The sequence below is a fragment of the Engystomops pustulosus genome, chromosome 5 (assembly GCF_040894005.1).
Source record: "Engystomops pustulosus chromosome 5, aEngPut4.maternal, whole genome shotgun sequence".
In the NCBI taxonomy this organism is placed as follows: domain Eukaryota; kingdom Metazoa; phylum Chordata; class Amphibia; order Anura; family Leptodactylidae; genus Engystomops; species Engystomops pustulosus.
The window spans coordinates 207,291,886-207,311,282 of NC_092415.1; the positions used below are offsets into that span (position 1 = coordinate 207,291,886).

The window sequence follows — 19,397 nt, forward strand, 5'->3', positions numbered from 1 at the left end:
CAACCCACCACTATCACCCTGCATCCTCTACACCATGTAATGTATCTCTATACTGTTACTATGAGTATAAGGGGGCACCCACCACTATCACCCTGCATCCTCTACACCATGTAATGTATCTCTATACTGTTACTATGAGTATAAGGGGGCACCCACCACTATCACCCTGCATCCTCTACACCATGTAATGTATCTCTATACTGTTACTATGAGTATAAGGGGGCACCCCACCACTATCACCCTACATCCTCTACACCATGTAATGTATCTCTATACTGTTACTATGAGTATAAGGGGGCACCCACCACTATCACCCTGCATCCTCTACACCATGTAATGTATCTCTATACTGTTACTATGAGTATAAGGGGGCACCCCACCACTATCACCCTGCATCCTCTACACCATGTAATGTATCTCTATACTGTTACTATGAGTATAAGGGGGCACCCACCACTATCACCCTGGATCCTCTACACCATGTAATGTATCTCTATACTGTTACTATGAGTATAAGGGGGCACCCACCACTATCACCCTGCATCCTCTACACAATGTAATGTACCTCTATACTGTTACTATGAGTATAAGGGGCACCCACCACTATCACCCTGCATCCTCTACACCATGTAATGTATCTCTATACTGTTACTATGAGTATAAGGGGGCACCCCACCACTATCACCCTGCATCCTCTACACCATGTAATGTATCTCTATACTGTTACTATGAGTATAAGGGGGCACCCACCACTATTACCCTGCATCCTCTACACCATGTTATGTACCTCTATACTGTTACTATGAGTATAAGGGGGCACCCACCACTATCACCCTGCATCCTCTACACCATGTAATGTATCTCTATACTGTTACTATGAGTATAAGGGGGCACCCACCACTATCACCCTGCATCCTCTACACCATGTAATGTACCTCTATACTGTTACTATGAGTATAAGGGGGCACCCACCACTATCACCCTACATCCTCTACACCATGTAATGTATCTCTATACTGTTACTATGAGTATAAGGGGGCACCCACCACTATCACCCTGCATCCTCTACACCATGTAATGTATCTCTATACTGTTACTATGAGTATAAGGGGGCACCCCACCACTATCACCCTGGATCCTCTACACCATGTAATGTATCTCTATACTGTTACTATGAGTATAAGGGGGCACCCACCACTATCACCCTGGATCCTCTACACCATGTAATGTATCTTTATACTGTTACTATGAGTATAAGGGGGCACCCACCACTATCACCCTGCATCCTCTACACAATGTAATGTACCTCTATACTGTTACTATGAGTATAAGGGGGCACCCACCACTATCACCCTACATCCTCTACACCATGTAATGTATCTCTATACTGTTACTATGAGTATAAGGGGGCACCCACCACTATCACCCTGCATCCTCTACACCATGTAATGTACCTCTATACTGTTACTATGAGTATAAGGGGGCACCCCACCACTATCACCCTGCATCCTCTACACCATGTAATGTACCTCTATACTGTTACTATGAGTATAAGGGGGCACCCACCACTATCACCCTACATCCTCTACACCATGTAATGTACCTCTATACTGTTACTATGAGTATAAGGGGGCACCCACCACTATCACCCTGCATCCTCTACACCATGTAATGTACCTCTATACTGTTACTATGAGTATAAGGGGGCACCCACCACTATCACCCTGCATCCTCTACACCATGTAATGTATCTCTATACTGTTACTATGAGTATAAGGGGGCACCCACCACTATCACCCTACATCCTCTACACCATGTAATGTATCTCTATACTGTTACTATGAGTATAAGGGGGCACCCACCACTATCACCCTGCATCCTCTACCCCATGTAATGTACCTCTATACTGTTACTATGAGTATAAGGGGGCACCCACCACTATCACCCTGCATCCTCTACACCATGTAATGTACCTCTATACTGTTACTATGAGTATAAGGGGGCACCCCACCGCTAATGTATCTCTATACTGTTACTATGAGTATAAGGGGGCACCCCACCACTATCACCCTGCATCCTCTACACCATGTAATGTATCTCTATACTGTTACTATGAGTATAAGGGGGCACCCACCACTATCACCCTACATCCTCTACACCATGTAATGTATCTCTATACTGTTACTATGAGTATAAGGGGGCACCCACCACTATCACCCTGCATCCTCTACCCCATGTAATGTACCTCTATACTGTTACTATGAGTATAAGGGGGCACCCACCACTATCACCCTGCATCCTCTACACCATGTAATGTACCTCTATACTGTTACTATGAGTATAAGGGGGCACCCCACCGCTAATGTATCTCTATACTGTTACTATGAGTATAAGGGGGCACCCCACCACTATCACCCTGCATCCTCTACACCATGTAATGTACCTCTATACTGTTACTATGAGTATAAGGGGGCACCCACCACTATCACCCTGCATCCTCTACACCATGTAATGTATCTCTATACTGTTACTATGAGTATAAGGGGGCACCCACCACTATCACCCTACATCCTCTACACCATGTAATGTACCTCTATACTGTTACTATGAGTATAAGGGGGCACCCCACCACTATCACCCTGGATCCTCTACACCATGTAATGTATCTCTATACTGTTACTATGAGTATAAGGGGGCACCCACCACTATCACCCTGCATCCTCTACACCATGTAATGTATCTCTATACTGTTACTATGAGTATAAGGGGGCACCCACCACTATCACCCTGCATCCTCTACACAATGTAATGTACCTCTATACTGTTACTATGAGTATAAGGGGGCACCCCACCACTATCACCCTGCATCCTCTACACCATGTAATGTACCTCTATACTGTTACTATGAGTATAAGGGGGCACCCACCACTATCACCCTACATCCTCTACACCATGTAATGTATCTCTATACTGTTACTATGAGTATAAGGGGGCACCCCACCACTATCACCCTGCATCCTCTACACCATGTAATGTACCTCTATACTGTTACTATGAGTATAAGGGGGCACCCACCACTATCACCCTACATCCTCTACACCATGTAATGTACCTCTATACTGTTACTATGAGTATAAGGGGGCACCCAGCACTATCACCCTGCATCCTCTACACCATGTAATGTATCTCTATACTGTTACTATGAGTATAAGGGGGCACCCACCACTATCACCCTACATCCTCTACACCATGTAATGTACCTCTATACTGTTACTATGAGTATAAGGGGGCACCCACCACTATCACCCTACATCCTCTACACCATGTAATGTACCTCTATACTGTTACTATGAGTATAAGGGGGCACCCAGCACTATCACCCTGCATCCTCTACACCATGTAATGTATCTCTATACTGTTACTATGAGTATAAGGGGGCACCCCACCACTATCACCCTGCATCCTCTACACCATGTAATGTACCTCTATACTGTTACTATGAGTATAAGGGGGCACCCACCACTATCACCCTGCATCCTCTACACCATGTAATGTATCTCTATACTGTTACTATGAGTATAAGGGGGCACCCCACCACTATCACCCTGCATCCTCTACACCATGTAATGTACCTCTATACTGTTACTATGAGTATAAGGGGGCACCCACCACTATCACCCTGCATCCTCTACCCCATGTAATGTACCTCTATACTGTTACTATGAGTATAAGGGGGCACCCAGCACTATCACCCTGCATCCTCTACACCAGGGGTAGGGAACCTATGGCTCGGGAGCCAGATATGGCTCTTTTGTTGGCTGCATCTGGCTCTCAGACAGCTGTGGCTACCTATATACTGGGGGACATGTGCTATGGCTACCTATCTGGTAACCTCCGGTCTCCCGGGATGGGAGCTGGAGAGTGGTGGGTTGAGTGAGCTCGGAAAGGGGCATAGCCACAGGGAGTAAAACGGGTGTACCTGACATTCGAGACCTAGATCGCAGGGGCACCCATGACACTGGGACTACCTATCTACTGGGGAGCATGTGCATATGCTACGGCTCTTACGGAATAACGTTTTAAAATATGTGGCGTTCATGGCTCTCTCAGCCAAAAAGGTTCCTGACCCCTGCTCTACACCATGTAATGTACCTCTATACTGTTACTATGAGTATAAGGGGGCACCCCACCACTATCACCCTGGATCCTCTACACCATGTAATGTACCTCTATACTGTTACTATGAGTATAAGGGGGCACCCACCACTATCACCCTACATCCTCTACACCATGTAATGTATCTCTATACTGTTACTATGAGTATAAGGGGGCACCCACCACTATCACCCTGCATCCTCTACACCATGTAATGTACCTCTATACTGTTACTATGAGTATAAGGGGGCACCCACCACTATCACCCTACATCCTCTACACCATGTAATGTATCTCTATACTGTTACTATGAGTATAAGGGGGCACCCACCACTATCACCCTACATCCTCTACACCATGTAATGTACCTCTATACTGTTACTATGAGTATAAGGGGGCACCCCACCACTATCACCCTGCATCCTCTACACCATGTTATGTACCTCTATACTGTTACTATGAGTATAAGGGGGCACCCACCACTATCACCCTGCATCCTCTACACCATGTAATGTATCTCTATACTGTTACTATGAGTATAAGGGGGCACCCCACCACTATCACCCTGCATCCTCTACACCATGTAATGTACCTCTATACTGTTACTATGAGTATAAGGGGGCACCCACCACTATCACCCTGCATCCTCTACACCATGTAATGTACCTCTATACTGTTACTATGAGTATAAGGGGGCACCCCACCACTATCACCCTGCATCCTCTACACCATGTAATGTACCTCTATACTGTTACTATGAGTATAAGGGGGCACCCACCACTATCACCCTGCATCCTCTACACCATGTAATGTACCTCTATACTGTTACTATGAGTATAAGGGGGCACCCAGCACTATCACCCTGCATCCTCTACACCAGGGGTAGGGAACCTATGGCTCGGGAGCCAGATATGGCTCTTTTGTTGGCTGCATCTGGCTCTCAGACAGCTGTGGCTACCTATATACTGGGGGACATGTGCTATGGCTACCTATCTGGTAACCTCCGGTCTCCCGGGATGGGAGCTGGAGAGTGGTGGGTTGAGTGAGCTCGGAAAGGGGCATAGCCACAGGGAGTAAAACGGGTGTACCTGACATTCGAGACCTAGATCGCAGGGGCACCCATGACACTGGGACTACCTATCTACTGGGGAGCATGTGCATATGCTACGGCTCTTACGGAATAACGTTTTAAAATATGTGGCGTTCATGGCTCTCTCAGCCAAAAAGGTTCCTGACCCCTGCTCTACACCATGTAATGTACCTCTATACTGTTACTATGAGTATAAGGGGGCACCCCACCACTATCACCCTGGATCCTCTACACCATGTAATGTACCTCTATACTGTTACTATGAGTATAAGGGGGCACCCACCACTATCACCCTACATCCTCTACACCATGTAATGTATCTCTATACTGTTACTATGAGTATAAGGGGGCACCCACCACTATCACCCTGCATCCTCTACACCATGTAATGTACCTCTATACTGTTACTATGAGTATAAGGGGGCACCCACCACTATCACCCTACATCCTCTACACCATGTAATGTATCTCTATACTGTTACTATGAGTATAAGGGGGCACCCACCACTATCACCCTACATCCTCTACACCATGTAATGTACCTCTATACTGTTACTATGAGTATAAGGGGGCACCCCACCACTATCACCCTGCATCCTCTACACCATGTTATGTACCTCTATACTGTTACTATGAGTATAAGGGGGCACCCACCACTATCACCCTGCATCCTCTACACCATGTAATGTATCTCTATACTGTTACTATGAGTATAAGGGGGCACCCCACCACTATCACCCTGCATCCTCTACACCATGTAATGTACCTCTATACTGTTACTATGAGTATAAGGGGGCACCCACCACTATCACCCTGCATCCTCTACACCATGTAATGTACCTCTATACTGTTACTATGAGTATAAGGGGGCACCCCACCACTATCACCCTGCATCCTCTACACCATGTAATGTACCTCTATACTGTTACTATGAGTATAAGGGGGCACCCACCACTATCACCCTGCATCCTCTACACCATGTAATGTACCTCTATACTGTTACTATGAGTATAAGGGGGCACCCACCACTATCACCCTGCATCCTCTACACCATGTAATGTACCTCTATACTGTTACTATGAGTATAAGGGGGCACCCCACCACTATCACCCTGCATCCTCTACACCATGTAATGTACCTCTATACTGTTACTATGAGTATAAGGGGGCACCCACCACTATCACCCTGCATCCTCTACACCATGTAATGTACCTCTATACTGTTACTATGAGTATAAGGGGGCACCCACCACTATCACCCTGCATCCTCTACACCATGTAATGTACCTCTATACTGTTACTATGAGTATAAGGGGGCACCCACCACTATCACCCTGCATCCACTACCCCATGTAATGTACCTCTATACTGTTACTATGAGTATAAGGGGGCACCCCACCGCTAATGTATCTCTATATTATTACCCTCTATGCTAGAGCCCCCTTATACTCATATGCCGCTGTACTACGGTATGGTCGCATAATTCGTGAGAATGGAGCCTAAGACAGGGAAGTTCTCCTGATACCCGAAAACCATACCCATACCCATATACTCCTAAAACCAGTCACCTCCATCTCCATAATTCTGGGTGTCACCTGCCGCCCACATTCTGTATAACTCACCTGGTGTCACATTCACTCCCAAAGAGCAGATGCTTCAGTACACAGGCCTGGACCGCAGCCAGGACCCCGCATGGACCACCCTACAAGACACAATCACACAGAATCATCAGAATCCAAAATTGATAACAAATAATCAGGGGTGTACAAAGGCGATAGAATATAGAATATATGGGATACACAAAAGAAGGTATACAAGGGGTACATAGAGAGTATACAGAGGACATCTACTACCAGGACAAAGGCTTCTTATACCCTTGTTTAAAAAAAAAAAGACTTTTACAATTATGCAAATGAGTTTGAGGGGCTCCACGTTCTATATGTGTCAATGGAGCGAAGAGCCCCTCAGGCTCATTTGCATAATTTTTAAAGCCTTTTTTTCTAAAAAAAACAAGGGCATGGGAAACTTAAAGAAGAGTGGATCCTGCCAGAGGGGGCATGCACCGGTATGTGCTTGGTTTACAATCCTTCATCCTGGTGGCATTATAAGCAGAAGGTATATAGCAGAGATATATATAGTGATATACACCTTTTTTTGTACAATCCCGTACTTCAGGTTCTTGTTGCTGTTGAATGTGAAGCTCTGAATCTTCCATTCCTCGCTGAAGCAGCAAAGAGCAGACCCGAAAAGCAGCTTCTTCAGTTCCTACAGCAGAAGAAGGGTCCATCAGGAGTCATAATATAACATAGCAGATGATTACAGGTCTAGGTGTAAGGAGATAATGGATACTATTGTACTATGTACATAGTATATAGCTCTCCCTGTAGTCTGATGACCCGTCCTTGTCCTCTAATCCACCCATAACCTTACCCCCTTGCTCTCTCTCCTGTGTCCGGCTCTTCTCATACACAGGTGCCCGGAGCTGGGCACAATCCTCCATAACATCTAGGCCTCCCATGATGCATCCTATTATCTCCTGGCTCTGGTCCGTGGAGCCGGGTCTATGTCCTCTTATAATTGTACTTTGTGTTTCCTTGGCCCAAGTGCAGAACTACATTAAACTTCATCCAAAAATGTCTCAGCCCCGGCCTCCAGCTTTTCCAAATCCCCCTGTAATGTTTTACTATCCCCCTCTGTAATAATGTCCTATATTATCTGTAATACAATACAATGAATCGTTATTGATTCCTGGGGAACAGTATTATCCTCCTCTGTAATAATGTACAGTATTATCCTCCTCTGTAATAATGTACAGTATTATCTTCCTCTGTGGAGGGGGGGGGGATTACGTTACGGAGCTTAGTATCATCTGCAAATATTGAACTTTTTCTATGTAATCCCTCTATGAGGCCATTATTAAAGATCCCCAAAATGAGGACATCACATACTGACCCTGTGGCACCCACTGCCTCCTCTGATCCCTCTACATGACCCATACTGACCCTGTGGCACCCACTGCCTCCTCTGATCCCTGTACATGACACATACTGACCCTGTGGCACCCTCCTCTGCTCCTTATACAAGACACCTACTGACCCCTGTGGCACCCATTGCCTCCCCTGCTCCCTGTACATGACAAATACGGACCCCTGTGGCACCCGCTGTCTCCTCTGCACCCCGTACATGACACATACGGACCCTGTGGCATCCACCGCCTCCTCTGCACCCTATACATGACACCTACTGACCCTGTGGCACCCACTGCCTCCTCTGCACCCTGTACATGACACATACTGACCCCTGTGATACCCGCTGCCTCCTCTGCACCCTGTACATGACACCTACTGACCCCTGTGGCACCCACCGCCTCCTCTGCACCCTGTACATGACACCCACTGCCTCCTCTGCACCCTGTACATGACCCATACTGTCCCCTGTGGCACCCATTGCCTCCCCTGCTCCCTGTACATGACAAATACGGACCCCTGTGGCACCCGCTGTCTTCTCTGCACCCCGTACATGACACATACGGACCCTGTGGCATCCACCGCCTCCTCTGCACCCTATACATGACACCTACTGACCCCTGTGAAACCCTCTGCCGTCTCTGATCCCTGTACATGACACATACTGACCCCTGTGATACCCGCTGCCTCCTCTGATCCCTGTACATGACCCATACTGTCCCCTGTGGCACCCACTGCCTCCTCTGCACCCCGTACATGACACAATGATCCCTGGGGCACCCACTGCCTCCTCTGCACCCTGTACATGACACATACTGACCCCTGTGGCACTCATTGCCTCCCCTGCTCCCTGTACATGACAAATACTGACCCCTGTGGCACCCGCTGTCTCCTCTGCACCCCGTACATGACACATACGGACCCTGTGGCATCCACCGCCTCCTCTGCACCCTATACATGACACCTACTGACCCCTGGGGCACCCACTGCCTCCTCTGCTCCCTGTACATGACACATACGGACCCCTGTGGCACCCGCTGTCTTCTCTGCGCCCCGTACATGACACATACGGACCCTGTGGCATCCACCGCCTCCTCTGCACCCTATACATGACACCTACTGACCCCTGGGGCACCCACTGCCTCCTCTGCTCCCTGTACATGACACATACGGACCCCTGTGGCACCCACTGCCTCCTCTGCACCCTGTACATGACACCTACTGACCCCTGTGATACCCGCTGCCGTCTCTGATCCCTGTACATGACACATACTGACCCCTGTGATACCCGCTGCCTCCTCTGATCCCTGTACATGACCCATACTGTCCCCTGTGGCACCCACTGCCTCCTCTGCACCCCGTACATGACACAATGATCCCTGGGGCACCCACTGCCTCCTCTGCACCCTGTACATGACACATACTGACCCCTGTGGCACTCATTGCCTCCCCTGCTGCCTGTACATGACAAATACTGACCCCTGTGGCACCCGCTGTCTCCTCTGCACCCCGTACATGACACCTACTGACCCCTGTGATACCCGCTGCCTCCTCTGCACCCTGTACATGACCCATACTGTCCCCTGTGGCACCCACTGCCTCCTCTGCACCCCGTACATGACACAATGATCCCTGAGGCACCCACTGCCTCCTCTGCACCCTATACATGACACATACTGACCCCTGTGGCACCCACTGCCTCCTCTGCACCCTGTACATGACACATAGTGAACCCTGTGGCACCCATTGCCTCCTCTGCACCCTATACATGACACATACTGACCCTGGGGCACCCACTGCCTCCTCTGCACCCTATACATGACACCTACTGACCCCTGGGGCACCCACTGCCTCCTCTGCACCCTGTACATGACACCTACCGTCCCCTGTGGCAACCACTGCCTCCTCTGCACCCTGTACATGACACATACTGACCCTGGGGCACCCACTGCCTCCTCTGCACCCTGTACATGACACCTACTGACCCCTGTGGCACCCACTGCCTCCTCTGCACCCTGTACATGACACCTACTGACCCCTGTGGCACCCACTGCCTCCTCTGCACCCTATACATGACACATACTGACCCCTTTGGCACCCACTGCCTCCTCTGCACCCTATACATGACACATACTGACCCCTTTGGCACCCACTGCCTCCTCTGCACCCTATACATGACACATACTGACCCCTGTGGCACCCACTGCCTGTATCTGTCCATGACACATGGCACTGGTAAGTATAATCAGACAGGTGCCCGCTCGGGGCTTGGACCCATCTATCACTGCCCGGGCACTCACTGTGGCCCGCTGTAAGTCTATAGGTTTTCCTTCCGCCTGCACTTTACTCCTGGCGATGGAAGGCGAGATCCTGGCGGCATCGACAGAAACCAAATCTTCTTCTACGTCATCTAAGAGTAAGGAGAGGAAAATCATGAATGTATCTCAGACAGCGCTCTCCTGAAATACTCTGTGCTACTGGGGACCCTGCCCCTCCGACTGTATACCAGCTACATCTCTCCTGAAATACTCTGTGCTACTGGGGACCCTGCCCCTCCGACTGTATACCAGCTGCAGCTCTCCTGAAATACTCTGTGCTACTGGGGACCCTGCCCCTCCGACTGTATACCAGCTACATCTCTCCTGAAATACTCTGTGCTACTGGGGACCCTGCCCCTCCGACTGTATACCAGATGCAGCTCTCCTGAAGTTCTCTGTGCTACTGTATACCAGCTACAGCTCTCCTGAAGTTCTCTGTGCTACTGTATACCAGCTGCAGCTCTCCTGAAGTTCTCTGTGCTACTGTATACCAGCTGCAGCTCTCCTGAAGTTCTCTGTGCTACTGTATACCAGCTGCAGCTCTCCTGAAGTTCTCTGTGCTACTGTATACCAGCTGCAGCTCTCCTGAAGTTCTCTGTGCTACTGGGGACCCTGCCCCTCCTACAGTATAACAGCTACATCTCTCCTGAAATACTCTGTGCTACTGTATACAAGCCTCACTAATACTAAAATACTCTGTATACCCTGTGCTACTGTATACCAGCCTCACTAGTACTAAAATACTCTGTATACTCTGCTAATGGAGACCATGCTGCTCCTTCTATCATATACCAGCTACAGCTCTCCTGAAATACTCTGTGCTGCAGTAAATTTGGCTATGAATGGGGTACGGATGGAGCTATGACAGGGGCTTGTTAGAGAGCGGAGACCCCTGTAATATAGCTATGAGCCTCACCCAGCCTCAGCTCCTCTGCGGGGTCTTCATGTGTCATCGCTGTGAATGACTTCCTGCAGGAAACAGAAGGGTTATAGGTTATTCTATAGAGGTAATTACACAGCGCACGGGGTCACACACCTACAGGGGGCATCTTATAGCCATAGGAGGAGTCTCACACTGCACCATACATAATATATAGGACGGGTCACTATAGGGTGCAGGCCTGAGTGCTGCACCTGTATATGAGAGTGTAGACGATGGCCTCCTCAGAGATTGAATAGAGCGGCAGGGCGAATGCTTGAACTGCCCCACCACCAATCAGGAGGAACGAGAGCCCCATTCTCATGAATGGTGGGGGCCTCCACTGATCACATCGCTATGCTCATTCCTGAGGGACAACCCCTGGTGTAATAGGTCATTTCCCCTTTGTGGTTCCCACTAATTCTCTCTCTCCGCAGCGTCTGGCAGGGGCATGTACCCTCCTGGGGTCTCCCACAAGTGTCAGGATGCAGTCTGAGGAGCCGCTGACATCTCCATGGCACTTCTCATTGTGTCACACATCCTCCCTAAGAAGATCGCACTCAACTCCTGACATAAAGGAAGAGCCACTTAGTGTAATGATCCTCCAGGACGGCTCAGCCCGGACCCCCTGCTCCAGACACTGATGGCCCAGTGCAATCCCGGGGCCACAAGACACAAGGATATCCCATCAACTTCTCCAAGTGTCAGTGGGGAGAGTCTCCCTGAGCCCACCGTACCCGGCTGTCCCATTTTATCTTCTGTAAACCATACAGCCCCCTCCACGAACCTTCATGCACTCCCCTGACCTGTTCCTACTCTGAGGACCCAACGCTACTCCCATAAAGACCCTCTTCTTCAGACCCTGGTGCTCTCCCCTGACCTCTCCCTCCTCCACAGACCCTGGTGCTCTCCCCTGACCTCTCCCTCCTCCACAGACCCTGGTGCTCTCCCCTAACCTCTCCCTCCTCCACAGACCCTGGTGCTCTCCCCTATCCTCTCCCTCCTCCACAGACCCTGGTGCTCTCCCCTAACCTCTCCCTCCTCCACAGACACTGGTGCTCTCCCCTGACCTCTCCCTCCTCCACAGACCCTGGTGCTCTCCCCTAACCTCTCCCTCCTCCACAGACCCTGGTGCTCTCCCCTAACCTCTCCCTCCTCCACAGACCCTGGTGCTCTCCCCTAACCTCTCCCTCCTCCACAGACCCTGGTGCTCTCCCCTAACCTCTCCCTCCTCCACAGACCCTGGTGCTCTCCCCTGACCTCTCCCTCCTCCACAGACCCTGGTGCTCTCCCCTAACCTCTCCCTCCTCCACAGACCCTGGTGCTCTCCCCTGACCTCTCCCTCCTCCACAGACCCTGGTGCTCTCCCCTAACCTCTCCCTCCTCCACAGACCCTGGTGCTCTCCCCTGACCTCTCCCTCCTCCACATACACTGGTGCTCTCCCCTAACCTCTCCCTCCTCCACATACACTGGTGCTCTCCCCTAACCTCTCCCTCCTCCACAGACACTGGTGCTCTCCCCTGACCTCTCCCTCCTCCACAGACCCTGGTGCTCTCCCCTAACCTCTCCCTCCTCCACAGACCCTGGTGCTCTCCCCTGACCTCTCCCTCCTCCACAGACCCTGGCGCTCTCCCCTAACCTCTCCCTCCTCCACAGACCCTGGTGCTCTCCCCTGACCTCTCCCTCCTCCACATACACTGGTGCTCTCCCCTAACCTCTCCCTCCTCCACAGACCCTGGTGCTCTCCCCTGACCTCTCCCTCCTCCACAGACCCTGGTGCTCTCATCTGACCTCTCCCTCCTCCACAGACCCTGGTGCTCTCCCCTGACCTCTCCCTCCTCCACAGACCCTGGTGCTCTCCCCTAACCTCTCCCTCCTCCACAGACCCTGGTGCTCTCATCTGACCTCTCCCTCCTCCACAGACCCTGGTGCTCTCCCCTGACCTCTCCCTCCTCCACAGACCCTGGTACTCTCCCCTAACCTCTCCCTCCTCCACAGACACTGGTGCTCTCCCCTAACCTCTCCCTCCTCCACAGACCCTGGTGCTCTCCCCTGACCTCTCCCTCCTCCACAGACCCTGGTGCTCTCCCCTGACCTCTCCTTCCTCCACAGACCCTGGTGCTCTCCCCTAACCTCTCCCTCCTCCACAGACCCTGGTGCTCTCCCCTAACCTCTCCCTCCTCCACAGACACTGGTGCTCTCCCCTAACCTCACCCTCTTCCACAGACACTGGTGCTCTCCCCTAACCTCTCCCTCCTCCACAGACCCTGGTGCTCTCCCCTGACCTCTCCCTCCTCCACAGACACTGGTGCTCTCCCCTGACCTCTCCCTCCTCCACAGACCCTGGTGCTCTCCCCTAACCTCTCCCTCCTCCACAGACCCTGGTGCTCTCCCCTGACCTCTCCCTCCTCCACATACACTGGTGCTCTCCCCTAACCTCTCCCTCCTCCACATACACTGGTGCTCTCCCCTAACCTCTCCCTCCTCCACAGACACTGGTGCTCTCCCCTGACCTCTCCCTCCTCCACAGACCCTGGTGCTCTCCCCTAACCTCTCCCTCCTCCACAGACCCTGGTGCTCTCCCCTGACCTCTCCCTCCTCCACAGACCCTGGCGCTCTCCCCTAACCTCTCCCTCCTCCACAGACCCTGGTGCTCTCCCCTGACCTCTCCCTCCTCCACATACACTGGTGCTCTCCCCTAACCTCTCCCTCCTCCACAGACCCTGGTGCTCTCCCCTGACCTCTCCCTCCTCCACAGACCCTGGTGCTCTCATCTGACCTCTCCCTCCTCCACAGACCCTGGTGCTCTCATCTGACCTCTCCCTCCTCCACAGACCCTGGTGCTCTCCCCTAACCTCTCCCTCCTCCACAGACCCTGGTGCTCTCATCTGACCTCTCCCTCCTCCACAGACCCTGGTGCTCTCCCCTGACCTCTCCCTCCTCCACAGACCCTGGTACTCTCCCCTAACCTCTCCCTCCTCCACAGACACTGGTGCTCTCCCCTAACCTCTCCCTCCTCCACAGACCCTGGTGCTCTCCCCTGACCTCTCCCTCCTCCACAGACCCTGGTGCTCTCCCCTGACCTCTCCTTCCTCCACAGACCCTGGTGCTCTCCCCTAACCTCTCCCTCCTCCACAGACCCTGGTGCTCTCCCCTAACCTCTCCCTCCTCCACAGACACTGGTGCTCTCCCCTAACCTCTCCCTCCTCCACAGACCCTGGTGCTCTCCCCTGACCTCTCCCTCCTCCACAGACACTGGTGCTCTCCCCTAACCTCTCCCTCCTCCACAGACCCTGGTGCTCTCCCCTGATCTCTCCCTCCTCCACAGACCCTGGTGCTCTCCCCTAACCTCTCCCTCCTCCACAGACACTGGTGCTCTCCCCTAACCTCTCCCTCCTCCACAGACACTGGTGCTCTCCCCTAACCTCTCCCTCCTCCACAGACACTGGTGCTCTCCCCTGACCTCTCCCTCCTCCACAGACCCTGGTGCTCTCCCCTAACCTCTCCCTCCTCCACAGACACTGGTGCTCTCCCCTAACCTCTCCCTCCTCCACAGACCCTGGTGCTCTCCCCTGACCTCTCCCTCCTCCACAGACCCTGGTGCTCTCCCCTAACCTCTCCCTCCTCCACAGACCCTGGTGCTCTCCCCTAACCTCTCCCTCCTCCACAGACCCTGGTGCTCTCCCCTGACCTCTCCCTCCTCCACAGACCCTGGTGCTCTCCCCTGACCTCTCCCTCCTCCACAGACACTGGTGCTCTCCCCTGACCTCTCCCTCCTCCACAGACCCTGGTGCTCTCCCCTGACCTCTCCCTCCTCCACAGACCCTGGTGCTCTCCCCTAACCTCTCCTTCCTCCACAGACCCTGGTGCTCTCCCCTAACCTCTCCCTCCTCCACAGACCCTGGTGCTCTCCCCTAACCTCTCCCTCCTCCACATACACTGGTGCTCTCCCCTAACCTCTCCCTCCTCCACAGACACTGGTGCTCTCCCCTGACCTCTCCCTCCTCCACAGACCCTGGTGCTCTCCACTAACCTCTCCCTCCTCCACAGACCCTGGTGCTCTCCCCTGACCTCTCCCTCCTCCACAGACCCTGGTGCTCTCCCCTGACCTCTCCCTCCTCCACAGACCCTGGTGCTCTCCCCTGACCTCTCCCTCCTCCACAGACACTGGTGCTCTCCCCTGACCTCTCCCTCCTCCACAGACCCTGGTGCTCTCCCCTAACCTCTCCCTCCTCCACAGACCCTGGTGCTCTCCCCTGACCTCTCCTTCCTCCACAGACCCTGGTGCTCTCCCCTGACCTCTCCCTCCTCCACAGACCCTGGTGCTCTCCCCTGACCTCTCCCTCCTCCACAGACACTGGTGCTCTCCCCTGACCTCTCCCTCCTCCACAGACCCTGGTGCTCTCCCCTGACCTCTCCCTCCTCCACAGACCCTGGTGCTCTCCCCTAACCTCTCCCTCCTCCACAGACCCTGGTGCTCTCCCCTGACCTCTCCCTCTTCCACAGACACTGGTGCTCTCCCCTAACCTCTCCCTCCTCCACAGACCCTGGTGCTCTCCCCTAACCTCTCCCTCCTCCACAGACCCTGGTGCTCTCCCCTGACCTCTCCCTCTTCCACAGACACTGGTGCTCTCCCCTGACCTCTCCCTCCTCCACAGACACTGGTGCTCTCCCCTGACCTCTCCCTCCTCCACAGACCCTGGTGCTCTCCCCTGACCTCTCCCTCCTCCACAGACCCTGGTGCTCTCCCCTAACCTCTCCCTCCTCCACAGACCCTGGTGCTCTCCCCTGACCTCTCCCTCTTCCACAGACACTGGTGCTCTCCCCTGACCTCTCCCTCCTCCACAGACCCTGGTGCTCTCCCCTAACCTCTCCCTCTTCCACAGACCCTGCTGCTCTCCCCTGACCTCTCCCTCCTCCACAGACCCTTCTATCCTCCTCCAAAGACCCTTCTCTGTCTCCCCCCTTTGTCCACCTTCAGGGACCTGCAGAAGTCCCTGTCTGTTTGCTGCACCTGGGCCCATAGAACGCTGGACCCTAATAACCTGCACTAGAGGAGCACCGCGCGGCCCCGCCAAGGTATCACATGGTTACCATAGGGTAATTGTCGTCTATACCTCTGCTCCCAAGTTCATCATGTGATTATAGAAGCCTGGAGGGACATATAGATATACCCTATAGATGGCACAGTGTCTGAGAGCACAACTGTTATAGTAGCCCATGGAAACCAATGAGCACTCAGCTTTCATTTTCTCATAGTGATTTATAAATTTAAAGCCAAGCTCTGATTGGTTGCTCTGTTCTCAGACTCTTCCTCTATAGAGTAAGGACTATAGACATCCATCAGCCGCAGGATCACGCAGCTCATCCAGACCCGATATACGGGTATCATGGAGCAGGATCTGTAGGGTCACAGTGCACTGACCCCGCCGCCTTATTGTTCCTCTTATATAATGTTTACATCCTCAGGATCTTTTCAGACACAGAAAAAAGAAACTTTTGAGGAAGTTATAAACTCCGTCCAAACAGATGAATTGTTCCTGATCCGGGTGTATCCGTGGCTGCGGCCTCTCCTTCCCTATATATCCCATCAATGCTTCCTGTCACAGAGAACACAATGTTCCCGCAGCGCCAATCTCCAGAGATGGAGCACGCTCATCCCGCTATTATAGGGAGCAACAATCCTGTACAGCATTGTGCAGCGTCAGAGCAGGGGATTGTGGGAAATGCTATAAATCCCCTCCCCTGCAATGTACAGAGGGGTCTGCATGTACCCCATGTGAGCAGAGCAGTAGTGGGCATGCTCAGCCACCGCTCCGTTCATTTCTATGGGACGGATGGAGATTTAATGAGCGGTGCTGTGGATGACCAGCATCTCTTCACATTGGGCAGTCAGACACGTAGACGTCCGGGCGCTCTATCCACATACTGTGGTGTGGCCGGAGATAGTGAGAGCTGCACTCTGCTATGCCTGCAGCACAGGGTAACCTTCATTATCAACAATAATATAATTTATAAATCTGTATGCACAGAGCTCCCCCTAGTGGTGGCTGCAGCGAGTAGTATTTTGTCATGTAAACCAATGTCTATGTAGGGAATTTGGAGCAAGGCACAGGTTAGAGGTGGGCAGCACCCACCTCTCTGGTGTCAAAGGCCATGGGAGCATCAGGTCCCAGTCATCATACATGGGTCCTGGAACTCTGTAGAGGAACCAGACGTCCTGGCGAGCCATCCTTCTACACCTGTACCAAGAGCACTTGCATTCAAACCAGGGACCCCGACTTTTCCCACTCTATGGGGGAGCCATCCTCTGAGGTTCCTATTACAGGGGAGTTAGAAATCACAGCTTGGGCCCCCTATCCCCAGGCTGCGGCCATGCCTGGGCCCCCTATCCCCGGGCTGCGGCCTTGGCTGGGCCCTCTATCCCCGGGCTGCGGCCATGGCTGGGCCCCCTATCCCCGGGCTGCGGCCATGCCTGGGCCCCCTATCCCCGGGCTGCGGCCATGCCTGGGCCCCCTATCCCCGGGCTGCGGCCATGCCTGGGCCCCCTATCCCCGGGCTGCGGCCATGCCTGGGCCCCCTATCCCCGGGCTGCGGCCATGCCTGGGCCCCCTATCCCCGGGCTGGGGCCATGCCTGGGCCCTCTATCCCTGGGCTGCGGCCATGCCTGGGCCCCCTATCCCTGGGCTGCGGCCAGTCCTCGGCCCCATATTCCCAGACTGCGGCCATGCCTGGGCCCCCTATTCCCGGGCTGCGGTGGCTGCAGAGGTGCTGGAGGAGGAGGCCAGTCCTTGACCCCTATTCCCGGGCTGCGGTGGCTGCAGAGGTGCTGGAGGAGGAGGCCAGTCCTTGGCCCCATATTCCTGGGCTGCGGCGGCTGCAGAGGTGCTGGAGGAGGAGGCCAGTTCTCGGCCCCTATTCCCGGGCTGCGGCGGCTGCAGAGGTGCTGGAGGAGGAGGCCAGTCCTCGGCCCCATATTCCCGGGCTGCGGTGGCTGCAGAGGTGCTGGAGGAGGAGGCCAGTCCTGGGCCCCTAATCCCGGGCTGCGGCAGCTTCAGAGGTGCTGGAGGTGGAGGCCAGTCCTCGGCCCCATATTCCCGGGCTGCAGCGGCTGCAGAGGTGCTGGAGGAGGAGGAGGCCGCTGCCGCTGGACTATTCTTCGTGGGTTTCCTGTCTGCCAACAGGAGTCATCACAGGCTGGAAACATATGTTGGGCTTTATGAGGGTCCGCGGCCCACAGGATGCCAGGCGGGCACAGAGCGGGAAGCTGTAAATGTGCAGAGGCTTTCCCCATTCTTATTTTTCCTTTTTTACCCCATTCTCACTTTATGGGTTATTTGAGGATTCTTCCTATTATTGTCCTGCATTTCCACACAAATCACCAGAAAGCTGACAAGTCTGCAGTATCAGCACTAATACCATGTACTGCTATCATCACTACCCCTGGATCAGAAGAAGGAATAGCTGTGCTCATCCTGTGCCTCCTAGTTCATAAATACAATCCTCATAGAACAAGTGAGACGTCAATCAACTGCGGAGACTCCAATACAAACACCGTGCAACAATATGTAGGTATAACAATGCATAATTACAGGGGCTCCGGGAAAGCTGGGTGACATCCAAGACCCTCCAATACTGATCCATAATAGGACGGAGATAGTACTAATGGTTCTGCAGCAGTAGAGGACATGTCCCCTATTACAGACACCACCTGGAGTGGCCGCCATCTTTCTATACTAATCACCTGATGACGATGACATCTGCATCGGCTGCCAGACCTAGTAATAACTAATGAATTACATGTCAATCCTTGTGGAAAGCTGAGTGAGGATCAAAGCCGAGAACCTGCAATATTAAACAAATACAACCACGTATAGCAGGGCAGCGGCGTCAAGAACAGGATAATCACAGGAAAAGACTCATCAATGAGCAAGTGCCGACACCTGGTG

At 52.8% G+C, this 19,397-nt stretch overlaps 1 protein-coding gene across 4 annotated transcripts in view; it reads right to left on the reverse strand.

The window, feature by feature from the left end:
* MINDY4 (MINDY lysine 48 deubiquitinase 4) overlaps positions 1-19,397 on the reverse strand; it is a 119,227-nt gene that overhangs the window by 90,833 nt on the left and 8,997 nt on the right. For all 4 annotated transcript variants that reach the window (XM_072154440.1, XM_072154443.1, XM_072154442.1 and 1 more), the window contains exons 6-9: positions 11,445-11,497; positions 10,511-10,620; positions 7,393-7,509; positions 6,867-6,946 (exon numbers count right to left, since the gene is read on the reverse strand). In XM_072154440.1, the coding sequence (XP_072010541.1) occupies positions 6,867-6,946; positions 7,393-7,509; positions 10,511-10,620; positions 11,445-11,497 (360 nt within the window). The remainder of the gene's footprint in view (positions 1-6,866; positions 6,947-7,392; positions 7,510-10,510; positions 10,621-11,444; positions 11,498-19,397) is intronic.